Source organism: Sander lucioperca, chromosome 9, assembly GCF_008315115.2.
Source record: "Sander lucioperca isolate FBNREF2018 chromosome 9, SLUC_FBN_1.2, whole genome shotgun sequence".
NCBI classification, from domain to species: domain Eukaryota; kingdom Metazoa; phylum Chordata; class Actinopteri; order Perciformes; family Percidae; genus Sander; species Sander lucioperca.
The window spans coordinates 11,758,985-11,772,542 of NC_050181.1; the positions used below are offsets into that span (position 1 = coordinate 11,758,985).

A 13,558-nucleotide genomic window follows, 5' to 3' on the forward strand; every position below is an offset into this window, starting at 1 on the left:
CAATTACAACAGGAAACACACTTTTTAAGGTGAACAATCTCCACAATGAACACAATTCTGCACAAAATATGACAGTATAGGTTATCAGAACTTAAAATAAATATACACTATATACATAAATGTGCCAACAATATATACAATAATAAAAAATGTAACAAGATTAATAAATTAATAAAACGGTATACTCCTCATGAATCATAAAACAAGCTCTCTCTCTCTCTCTCTCTCTCTCTCTCTCTCTCTCTCTCTCTCTCTCTCTCTATATATATATATATATATATATATATATATATATATATATATATAATCATTTCAAGAGGTCCTGTGCTTTAATTTGAAGAGGTCTATCATGAGTTTTTGTCTGCCTAAGCAGATAGAAAAGCTACAATTCTCGTTAAGAAAGTTTGCATGAAGTGCAGCGTTTATATAGGCTACTAATGCAATCATCAGAATCAGAATCAGAATCAGAATCAGAAAAAGCTTTATTGCCAAGTACGTTTACACACACAAGGAATTTGTCCTGGTGCTGTAGGTGCATGTCACATTAAAGCAACACGCACAGACACACCGAGTCGCCATATATGCGGCGCCAAAACAACTCTCTCTTAACTCTCGCAGGGAGAATACAGCATCACATGAGGAGAGGAGAGGGAAAAAAAAGCAACTCACAGACTATCCTCATAAAGATAAGAACAGTGTGGGAACAGGAAAAAAAACACCTCAGCACATAGGCACACAAACAGTACATTTGCACTGCTGAACATAACATAACATAACATAACATAAATGTACAGTTGCACATTTGGCTGTGAAGGCGTTGGACTGGGGAGAGGGTAGGTTGGGGGAGTTTGGCCTGCTGAGAAACGCACAGCCCGGCAGTCCCACTAGTGACCCAGTCCGCAGAATGTTATAGCGAAAACACAGCACGTTGCCATGGTGACACCCTTGAACAGTCCAGAACCGATACGACAATCAGCAGGCAGTGGGGAAGACGGGGGAGGAACCAAGAGCATCTCGCTTGCAGAGCCCCAACAGGGTGACTGTTTGTTCCAAGATACGGCCTTGGCAAGGCCGTTCAGGATAAGGGAGCCGAAAGATTAAATTTGTTTTGTCTACGCGAATGGCTGCTCTAATTTAAACATTCATTCTATTGTCCAACTACACACTGTTCAACTGGTCAATTTTTCTTTCCAAATCCATGACCTTCCTCATGATGGTATCCAAGCCGCGGGTCATTACCATGTTGGTTTCCATCACGCGATTAATAGTTCCAGTTTGCAAACTGATCGCTTTTCCGACAGCTTCAGTCAGGCCAGGCAGCTTCCTTGGGCTTTGGACAGCTACCAAAGTCTTTCCAATTCTACGATAAACCAGAGCGAAGCATCCTCCAAAGCATGCCTACGTCTTTTATTGTTGTAGTGTTTTGTCCACCACTACAGTTTTATTAAGGGGCTAAGTGCTTTAAGGGGAGTTGTGCTTACCGCAGGTTCTACCCTCACTCCCTCATCTCTGTCCCTCTCCTCCTGAGTCTCCTCCTCACTGTGCATGCCACTGCCGCCGACACCACCACCACTATCATCAGCCACGGGAGCTGATGAAGGTCCTGCTACTGCCGAAAACATGTCTTTTCGCTTTTTTCTTTTATTTGAGCTGCTTGGGTAACTTTGTTTCATTTTCACGTTTAGACCATTGACATAAAAGAAAGGTTTAGACTCGTCTTGCTCTGTCTCTGTGTACTTCTGAGTTCTCCTGTCACCGTGTGTTTATCTTTCGTGCCGGGCCCCGCACCGTTATGGACTTGTCCATTTCATTGTGAAAGTAGGGGGTTCAAGCAGGGCGCCTGCAGCTGCAAGGAGGGCGCCGATTTGCCAATTCCCCACACAGTGAAATGGTAGATAACAGAAAACCGCTTCGCGGCGCAGATTATTATTATTTTTTTTTAAGTTCTTGTGCCGCCCACCATGTGACATGAAAAAATGCCGCCCCGGGCGACTGCCCGGTTTGCCCGTGCCAAAAACCGCCACTGGGTTACCACATACGACTTACATTTTATGAGGCACAGGGCAACACAGACTGTAGAGAGTAAAGAACTACAGTCATGAGCCTGAGTCAGTCAGAGGAGGCGATGTGAAACTGACACAATTCAAAGTGAATGATGAAACTGAAAAGAAAGAAAATTTCATCCTCGGTGGTCTCTTTTTTCTACAGACATTATACAATGCTGTTTGAATAATAAAAATATTCTGTGCAAAGGGACTTTACCCAATGCAACTCAAATACTGATTGAGTGAATGTATTTCCTTCCTAATTAATCATGATAAGAAACGTGCAAGCTGAATTATACTTTATATGGAAAAGGTCATATTAAAAATGAATATCTTCTCTTTAGAAATGCCCCACTTCCTTGCAAGATTTGAAACTTGACTTTTTTTATCATCAGTTGGGAATCAGGTTGGCGATGGGAGTACACAATTGCCTCGTTTACATCATATAGAATTCAGTGGAATAGTCAGTAGCCAATTGGAGAAATACAACATGTCAGTACTTTTTGTTTTAGCTATTTTGTTTATAGGCAAAGCAAGGCAAATTTATAACGGGATGTAGAATAAAAAGATAAATAGATAATACTTGAATAAAAGAAAATAGGCAAAAGCACAGAGTAAACCAAAAAAACTAAATAAAATAAAATGTACACATAATACAAACATAGAAAGTGAACTAAAAGCCATTGCAAAAATGTAGGTCTTTGGCTTAGATTTGAAAGTAATCAGCATTGTTTCAAGCCTTATGCAATACAAATAATCAATGTGAAGACACATGACACAGTACAAGACAAAAGGGGGAACTGACCAAACTAACAAAACAAAAAAGCACAAAAAAGCACAAAAAAGAAAAGGTAGCAGGCATGTTTGGCTTAAAATATTTTCTGTGTTTATGTCTGGGTGAGTGGCTGGACTTCTTGTTTAAAAGACATAAAGGGGAGAGAGAGTGAAAGGGAGAGGTAATAATAGTCAAAGGGAGAGAAAAAAGAAGTAAGGATGTACAGTATGTAATACAAAAGAAACACAGGCTTTGTGTCATTGAGTAATGTGAACCAACTGGTTATGTTGTTATTACTTAACAAGCAAGGTGACCACTGGGGCACCCTGCCCACAAAAACTATTGATGTGGGTCAAGGAGTGAGGTTCAGAGGCTAGACAATCATACAGAGTTAATGTCATTTTTTTAATGTGTGTGTGTGTGTGTGTGTGTGTGTGTGTGTGTGTGTGTGGTACATTAATTGTTAATTGTTTCCCCCTGAAAGTACTTTATTGGTAAAAGAACAACAATTAGTCTGATTAAAGACTTGTGGACTTGGTAATTACCCCTCTGTAATGTCCAGACAGTGAAAACCTACCTTTGCCTGCAATCTGAAAACGTCTCTGCCTTTTGTCTCTCTGCAAAACACGTAAGCATGTTTTGTCAGGGTACAATTGATTACCTTGAAGTACAGTAATGATCTGTGATGAACTCTGAAGCGCGGCCCACACATCGGCTCTATCCTTAACCTGTGATTTACAGCCACAGCTCAGCAGACGGGGAGTGGAGATGCATGCAGCAGTGTTTACACTCTATAAGGGGGGGTGTGCTGCTAGACGAACAGCTGAAGGTGAAGGTGTCACGGCGGGCCAGAGGTTGAAAGGGACGTGACTGATGGTTGAGTTGGCTGGGCTGACTGTTGGCAGCACGGCTGAATGGAAACAGCTTGCTCCTAAATCAGCAGCCATCGTTGATTGATAGGATTGTATTGGCATTTTGCACGAGAACAATTTAATATTACAGTCATGCTGTTTTAGTTTCATTTATTAATATTCCAGAGTTTCATTTGCAAAATTTTAGTGGTATGCTGTATGAGAGGTAGGGCTGTAGCCAATGTATTTAAAATGCTGAGGTCAGTCACCCTAACACATACCCTAGTACATACCTCCCCCTTCAGAAACTTTAGTGTACAATGTTTTAATGATTTTTTTTTGTCATGTTTTATTTATTTAAAGTTGCAATCCCTCAGGTTTAACGTGACGTGCAGTTTAATGCTGCAGCAAACACTCATTAAACAGGTTCTTTGTCAGAAATACAACACAAAAGCAACTGACGTGTTTGCTTACAGTCCAACCACACAAATGTACGTTATTTTAATTAGGGATGTCCAGATCCGATCACGTGATCGGAAATCGGGCCCGATCATGTGGTTTCAGACTCGATCGGAATTGGATGTTATCTCCCGATCAGGACTCGGATATATATGTATATATATTGTCATTATTTTTTAACACATCTATAGTTATGCGGTGGCACAGAGTTAGACCCTTTTGACTCCACACAGAAACAGCAACGCGTGCGGCATGACATCACTTTGTTGCAGAGACGCTATTGGTTAAATGCCGGCAAAGTAGAACACGGAAGTAGCTTGAAGCGAAAAGCGCGAGTATGTCTGCGGTCTGGAGGTATTATAAAGTTGAATTATTATAGAAGTATCGGATCGGGACTCGGTATCGGTAGATACTCAAAATCAAATGACTCGGACTCGGACTCAAGGGCAAAAAAACCTGATCGGGATATCCCTAATTTTAATAAAGTCAGTCAATAATAATTGTAACTGTGATGTTTCATGCTGAATGTGCCACAAGTAGTTTTCCACACAACAGCATGGCACAATAAAGTTGGTTACATCGCTGAGGAGTTGGAGGTGTGCAGCCTGTTGCCTGCAGCTCTTTATCTAACAGCTCACTGTGGCTGATTCTGACTATTTCATTACTTCTTGCAAAGTTTTTGCTAAAAAAGCGTGGTTAACACTAACCACAATGACAAATATGTTGGGTTTCCGGTAGCTGCTTCACAATAAAAGCTCCTTCATGTTTAGGAATTAGGGAATGACATTACCAAATAAAACTACAATATGGAAAACTTATTGCGGAATGTAAATACATTGGATAAGTATAGCAGAAACATGCCAAGGATTCTAACTTTAAACTGCTTAATTATATTTTCTTGGTTTAATGCTGTTTCAGAGCCTTCTCCACACTACCAGTAATGAAATTCTGGTGGGGAGATGCTGAATACTTAAAATCATAGTGTGTAGTTGTCCTAGGCTGCTAAAATCCCTAAAATCCCAGACAAAATGCTGAGAAAATGACTTCAGTGTCCTCAATTGTAGCTCTGCTAAAAGGTGTTCCCTGCTAAGTATAAAATACACAAAATACTATAAATGGAAAAGGTCAAATTTAAACATGCTGACAGTCAGTGCATGATATTACCATTAGAAGTCAAATAAAAAAACATGGGTTCCTGAAACACCACTACAAAAGCAAAAACTACACACCACTTAGACTAAATGTGAAAATTATAAGCTTTGCACAGGTGTATTGCACTAGATTGCACGTGTTGATGATATTATGTTTATCATCAATGATGATATTATGTTTATCATCGTAGCGATAATGTGCTGTCTGTACGCTGGAAAAAGCCTCAGGGATGCATTTATACAAAAACATGGTGGATAATGGTGTGTTGCCTGGCATTGGTGGTTTGAAGTCGCTGTGGCTGTGTGAGGCTTTCTGCTCTGCTGTCTGAGGAGAGAGCGCGGCTGATAATGATCGGTTATCAAACAAAATTGTCCAGGCCTTTGTTAGGCGTCCTCATTTCTCTCGTACTCTTTTTCTCTTTATCTTCAGTCTGAACCGACAGACTGATGGCCATGACTTCAGGCAGAGCTGGTCGGGGATTCAGACTTTTATATTCTCTAACCACAATCTCCTTCATAAAAGAAAACATTTCCTGTTTACTTTATTCAAGTGAAATGATTAGCATTTTTATTAACTGCATGGTCCCCACCAACCTACACGTTAATTTCTTCTTAATAAACGCTAATCTGTGTCTGTGTTTTTGTAATAAAATAAACACAAGCCCTGGTGTAAAAACAATTAAAAGAGGAATTGTCCTGAGAGAAATGTGAGGAATATTTATTTATTTTTGACCAGTATAAAGATGTCAGGCAACTAGTGATCACTGGGGGGAGCTAGTATGCAGTTGAAGACTTTCACATTGTTTGTTTGTTGGTCCCCTAGACAGAAAGAAATAACAAAAGACGCTGTCGATAACTTCAACAACACTGCACATTCATTGCCTGGTGCAAAGTGCTTGTTAGAGGGCTTTGGATTTATTTGACAGGATTGCCTAGAGATGCTGTCTCAAGCAGCACATAAACCACTGAATGATAAAACATGATATAAATGAAAATTATGTCAATTAGCTGATAAAAATGTGGTTTAAAGGAGCACAACAAAGGCTCTGCTGGCTCGCTCTGAACCCACATGGCTGCATTTTCTTTTACTTCTCCAATTACACCTGATTGTCTGTTGTTTCCTTTTTTGTTGTTGTTTCCAGGACCCTATGTGAAATGTGTTGTAATGATCAATTGTTGAACCCCTCATTGTGTTTGAGTTTATTCTCTTGTTTATTAGAGCTTGGCTGGACTCGTAAGTGCTCCCCAAGTTTGCTTTTTGTTTAATGCAGTGTTTATCTTGTAAATGCTGTCCTGTTACTTTTCACCTCTCATTGTTCAAATTTCTGTGTGGCTAATTGCCAGGAGCTCACATTCTCTGGCAGCGAGGTGAGTGTAATCTGTCACTAAGCGACTGCGGAAAGCACATACAGTATATGTGTGAACAGATAATAGGGAGAGGAGAGAGACTGTCACACATTTTAGGATTAAACTGTGATCTTAAATTACGACATTCATTTAATTTATAGACTGGTGTTCTTATTTAGTGTGCTATCAATGCAGAACAGACCCAGTTACAAATGCTTTATATCCAAATTAAATGATTTGAATGTATTTTGGTGAAAGGCTCGCTGCTCGTGTCAGTGGAGCTGTCCACAGCAGTGGTTCTGAAATGAGTCCTGGCAGTGAGCTTGCCATGCAGCTCCCTCAGGCCATGTGTGGATCTGTGCAGTGACAGCATACCAAATGTTGTTTGGTACGCTGTATGGCCTTTTTAAAGTCCACTGTCAGAATCGTCCTGCCACCAAAATGTGTGTGTTTCATCTGAAACACTGGGAAATGTTATTTTTGCATCCAGCTACTTTCTTTCTATATTTCTTTCTATTTGGTTATCTGTTTGTTTATTTTCTTTCTATTCAATCATTTCTTTCTATTCTTCCTTTCTTTTTCCCCTTTGATCCTGACCCTGTAATGCTCAGCGGTACCACAGAATTGGGCTAACTAGAGTTGAGACCACTGTTTTTGATGGAATATGCTGCATTGTCTTACCTATAATCTTTTTTGTGTTACTGTTAATTCTCTGTTATTTTGGTTGTGCTATTCCATGGGCATATAATCTACTATATTTACAGGTAGTGATGCACACATCTGACTTTTTCTCTCTGTTACTGATTTTAATACCTCAGCTCAGGATATCTGATCAGATACCAGTGCTCTCGTTTTCCCAAATTTTAAATCTGTATACGTCACTGCAATGGAGTTATCACGAGGACAGGGATTGTTGTGACATTACAAACTGAGTAAGTGTCCCCTAGTGACTAAATGAATGTAACTGACAGTGGAAACTAGGGATTATTTTTAATTATATTGATGAAGAAACTGTATTCGATATACATCAGTCTGTCACGGCAACACCAGCTTCGCTTAATAATATCTGTTATTGGTGCAGATACCAACCTGGCACAATGGATTGGTGCATCTGTACTTACATGGGTGTCTGTATGTAGGGCATCTCTGTATGTTACTACTTTTTACATTACTTAAAAATGTATTGTAAAGATAAACATGATGTAGTTCTTAAATATGCACATCTTAGATTGAGATTGTAGTTCACTTTGTTATAAGTACACTTGTTACTCTGATGTTCAGAACATGAGAGCACAGATGTTTTGAACAAACTGAAGAAACATTTCGACAAAGAAGAACAACAAAATCCTCCATAATGTAATTATAATGAAATTAGTATTTCTCCTTGCGCAACCTGGGCTGATAACATTTTATATACTTTTGACTAATGACTAGGAATGTGGTAGCACTTATGTCTTCATGTTCGTAATTTCAAAGTAAGTAATGAACGATGGTGTGATCTGAGAATAAGCTAGAGTGCACATTTCCTGTTTCCCGAGCAATCAAAAGGTTTCATGATTTACTGTATCCATTATGATAACCATTACACACACTTGTGAATTGAAGACAAATGGACAATTTTACTTTGAAGTTCAGAGTCTGCTTTGTTAATTCCTGTTCTTTATTAGATCTGCAAGTGGCTGAGATAGAATGCTATCACTATGCTGTCTGTGAAAACAAGAATTACCTCTTAAGATGATAATAAAGGCAATGCTATGCATTATTGTAACAAGGACATCTTTTCCTCGTACTGATGCCAAACACATTCTTCTCTCTGCCGTTCACTCACATCACAGAGATTATTTCTTTCTCATCTGAGATTCTGAGATTGTTCAGTTCCTTCCCTCCAACAGATGACTGGTTCAAAAGGCCAGGAGTTCTGCAGTGACGAACGAGAGGGCTGCGTGTGTGTGTGTGTGTGTGTGTGTGTGTGTGTGTGTGCATGTGTGTGCATGTGCGTGCAGCACAAATAGGCAGACAAGCTGTGCTAACAAGAATGTGGATTGTGTGTGCACAGAGATGTGACACACGGTGAGAGAGTTACAGCACAAAGCAACTGGAACTATTTCTGCTCAATGTGGGAGGACGGTAGCACTGCTTCTCAAGAGCTAGGCCAGCAGCAGCAGCCCTTTGTTTTATTGGCAGACAATACAGCAGCATTGGCATAAAGAATATAGTGGACTGAATATTATTTTTATGGGTATAGATATGCAAATCTTTCCTCCTCCCTAAAATGTAATGCACAGAGCAGTGTCAGTCATGAATGTACTCTTAACTTAAGCAAGATAATACTAAAAATCACCCCCGAAAAGAAATCCACTGATACCTTAAAGTATTTTGTTCTTCTTGCATTGATTCCTGTTTCCATTTCCTGTGTAATGGACTTGCCAGTAATGATGCCACTGTGATCTGATCCGAACTGACAGGTCTCCATATTACCAGTTGCTGCGAGCTCGGAGCTGAGCAGAGGAAAGTGGTGCCTGCAACTAAATATACTGTAGGTCCAGGTGGAAGGACAAAACCTTGACCTTCTTTATATTACAGTAGAGAGAGCAGAAAAAAAAACAAGCAGAAATGTAAATGGTTGCAGTTTCAGATTGGACTGCTGAGAAGACTTTTGCACCACCTGGAACTGCTAAATGTTGTTAAAGTAATTCCACTTAAATGTTTGCTTCTTTTGCAGCTTCTATATTTGTGTAATTATTGTAGTTTCACGTTGATGTAAAATGTAATAGGCCTACACATTTTTTTAGACAATGATGAAAAAAAAATCTTGATAGCACCCAGTTGCATTTGTTTTTTTACTGCTTAAAGGATGTTTAATCATGCTGTCGATTGTCTAAATAAGTGCGTCTCAGGTCTAAATATCGCAAATAGGCTGTAGGTGTGAGTTTTAGGAGCCCATTGAGCTGTGGATGACAATACCACTATGGAAGTCAAACCAAACCTCCCACATCGCAGCCGTCCACAGTTTCCTACATCAGCTGAACCCTGCGCTGTGTTCAACCACGGTCTCTTCATTACTCTGGCAAATCACTTGAAATCCTTGAACACTTTGTACGCCTCTCTCTCTCTCTCTCTCTCTCTCTCTCTCTCTCTCTCTCTCTCTCTCTCTCGCGCTGTCTCTCTGTCTGCATCTCCGCTTCATTATTCTGCACCTGTCAACAGCGGACGCCGACGCGCGCTCTTCTTCTTCTTCCCTCCTTCCTCTCTCCCCTCTGTATTTACCATCATGACTTCTGGAAAAGACGCGAACGGGCCAGTGAAAGCGGCTCAGCAGCAAGATCAGGTAGGACTTAAGACGAGCTGCTGTTTAAGTCTGTGCTCACATAGTTCCGTGCGCTTTCTTGGCAAGATTGTATCTGTGTTTCTGTTCGACTTTTTAAAATGTTCTGGCTAGAAATAGTTGAATGGTGCAGTTTGAATATACTTCTAAACTTCTGCCTTAATATCGAATGAGCCCCTATTGTAACCTCAGCTCGCGGTCTACCATAGCAGCCTGTGTGGTGTCCTGTTTTCGTGAACAACTTGACTTTGTAAAGCGTTAAACAGCTACTTGATTTCAGGGACAAATTTAGATTTTTGTTTCTGAACCAAAGATATAAGTTTGCAGAGCCAAAAGAAGAAAAAAAACTGTGTGTGGGAGAAACGAGTGGGTGTTAATTGCTCTGCATTGTTGTTTAGTTTAGTCTCTGCCTTTTCGTATTGTGCCCTGTATGAGGCCATAACGTTGTGAAGTGATGTGATGCTGGGTTTACATAACTGAGCTCCTGGCAGTGAAACCATAATTTAGGTTGAAAGGTGCTTCACAGAGATAAACTCCTGTCTGCTTGTACGAAGTGATAACATGTTGACAATAAATTAGTTGCATAACATATGTTATTATGCACATATGCACAAGCTGTAATACACAACATGATACACAGTTATCATTATGCACATGCAGAAAACATTTCACCTTTAACATCTTTATTCGCTCCTCTTTTATCTTTTTCAGTGTAGCGCAAAATTCAGTATTCAGTAACTATTTCCTGTAGAATGGGGAGCTCGGAAAATAAAGCGCCCCCCCCACGCCCCCCCCCCCCTCCCATCATTGACGCTGTAGCTTCAACAGTGACCTTGCTCGTTGGTACTATCAGTTTCAAATATAAATGCCAGCCTGTGCGTCTATTCTTTAATGATGCCCGGACGGAGGCAAAGAGACGAGAGTATCAGAGCACAGGAAGTACCGTGCAGCTAAGAAGCACATGTGATCTCCAGCCCTTTGGCTGCAACGTTATGCACTTGGCTCTTTATCAAGCTTTTGAATCTGAGTATATAAGGAAAATTCATTCAAGCTATCTTATCTTCCTCTCCATTTAAAAATGCTGATGTCTTTATTAGGACAGTCATTACAGGCTCAGTAAATGCACCTCTATTCTTTATCAGATACAGCATCACTGTCAGTCTCTTTTGTCGAGCACCGCGCACCCTCACTTTGTGGCTGATCGCTTTAAAGGCTTACAGAAACTGCCATCACACAGTGTTTTGTTGCTTTCAGTTAGTTGGTTATGATCATATCTCCTCTATTACTGTATCCGTTGCTTTTCAACTCTAGCATCCATTTTTACTTCATCCCATTTCCAGCAGTAGGGTAGAGCTACTGTACTGTCATTTTAAACAAGCACCTATCCAGACTATGGGGATCAAATGTGACTCATGCGGTATAAAAAGACCTGTTATATAATTGATGACATAGGTAGACAATGCTGTGATTCCATTCAATTTGAAAAAACCTGAAAGAATAATAAGCTCTCTTATCATCCTTTGACTCAAAATGGATTTAATTTTCAGGGACAGGTTTAGGGAAACATTCAATTTAAAAAGACCCGTTTCAACTCCACCCCTCAAAGAATCGGAATTGAGAATCGATAAGAACCGGAATCGAAAGGAAGAATCGGAATTGGAATCAGAATTGTTAAAATCCAAACGATGCCCAACCCTACAGCACACTGCCTCATTTTTACTTTTCTCTTCTCCCTCCCAGTTTCACACACTCAATACGACATTCATTCTCACAGAGACCAATGAAAAGCCACACAAACCCCAGAAACATCTACTGATAACTCCACGTTTTGTCATTTTTGTCACAATCACTCACATTTCCCACTTTTATGGATCTTTTCCCGCAGATTTTCACTTCTTATCTCTGAAGCATACTTCATCAAATATTTATTTGTTCTACACAGATGGGGATAGATTTCCTCCCATCTGTTTTGTCAATTCCTTAAAGAACTGCAGAAAGGGTCACCGAGAAAATGGACACACTTTCAATTATGGCAACACACTAAGCCTCTTCGTCATTAGTGACTCAATGATCACTTCACTAAACAGTGACATTTCAAGATTGTCAAACTTGATCCCGTTTTGGAAAAAGGACTCCTGGTAGATAAAATCTACATCCATCACCCCCATCTGCTGCTAAATGTTGGAGGACAGTTCTGCTGTACAAATAAGCAACAGACTTTGGAAAATATTTTGCTCTCATGCCACAGTAGAAAACTAAAAAGCAGTATTATCATTGAATTATTTCGCATAGTGCTTGTGTTCACGTAACTAATTGTTTTTTCGGCTCTGCTCTAATTGCTGAATTATTTCTGTCTATTCTAAAAAAGTGAATATTTTGAATGTCAAGCAAATGATCTGTTAAGCAGCCTTTACTATAATTGTAGCTGCTTTAATTTTTATGTATATTTTAATGTAAGTTCTTGTAGATGAAGTGTGTGTGTGTGTGTGTGTGTGTGTGTGTGTGTGTGTGTGTGTGTGTGTGTGTATGTGTGTGTGTTTGTGTGTTTTGGTGATCCCCTGACTTTTTATCTGACCCCTTCATCAGGTCAACATTTTTATTATTTCCTGTACTTGAACAAATACAGTATCTGCAAAACAAATGACTTTATCAGCCTTAGCAGCATAAACACGGCAATAAAGTTCTGCCCTTCTTTTGCGTCTGATAGCAGTTATCCATGTGGCAAAGTATGAATGTTCAACGCATTCTTATGAACGGGTCCGTATGATATCATACGAAAATGCATGCACACCAAGACGTATAATATCCTACGAAACTAGGAGAGCCCTGGCTAGTCACGTGACGCTGGGTGGTCACGTGATGCCGGCTGGCTACGAGCGCCAAGACGCCGAGCGGCAGTTGCTAGTTGTTTAAGCCGCTACAGAGCTTTGTGACGCTGGCTACAGACCTCCGTTGAATCAGTGGTAGTTGGTGGTTCAGTTACCCGAAAATAGGTGACTTTGAGCCAGTGAAAAGCACTGTGAAAAGCACCGTAAAAAAAAACTCCTAAGGAAGATGTATTACCTGGGTGAAAGGCTTTAGTTTTCACCAGGAAGTGAACTTCGCTCTCTGGCTTTAAAGTCCTATATGTTAGAGCCAACCTATGCACCCCGACCTCCTCCCTTCAAGGCCAGTCGCATTCTTATACAGCGGCTGTCAATGTAGTGAATACAGATTTTTTTAAAAACGTGGAATGCTTACGAATTACAGTGCTTAACTTTTCCTAACTTTTTGAATGAATGGTTCATGAGAACAGGCTGAAATGTTGCCTTTGCACCAAGAACACACTAGGCAGAACAATGGTAGAGAGAAAAAGAAAAATTACATTTTCAGACCGCATGCTGGAGGTCCTGACCGAGGAGGTGCAGGGGTATTCCTCCAAACTTCCGGCAAGGAATTTAAGCATGGCTGAGAGAAACCGTATTTGGGATTTAATTTAGTCCGTTAGTGCTGTTGGTGTTATGAATGAGCTTCAGTTACCAGCAACTCTCTGAAGATGCTAATTGCTAATGCCAATTTTGCGGCAAACGTAGGCCTTTGCATATATTACCTAATTTAAACTCACT

The 13,558-nt window shown here is 40.2% G+C and overlaps 1 protein-coding gene across 5 annotated transcripts in view; it reads left to right on the plus strand.

Annotated features, from left to right (window-relative positions):
- The window catches only part of LOC116046072 (dipeptidyl aminopeptidase-like protein 6), a 116,273-nt gene that overhangs the window by 58,872 nt on the left and 43,843 nt on the right, over positions 1–13,558 (plus strand). The window contains exon 1 of one of the 5 annotated variants that reach the window (XM_031294239.2): positions 9,816–9,956. The exons of the other annotated variants lie outside the window; for them this stretch is intronic. Coding sequence (XP_031150099.1) covers positions 9,900–9,956 — 57 coding nt within the window. The 5' untranslated portion in view covers positions 9,816–9,899. Of the gene's footprint in view, positions 1–9,815; positions 9,957–13,558 lie in introns of those variants that run through there. 5 annotated transcript variants of the gene reach the window in all.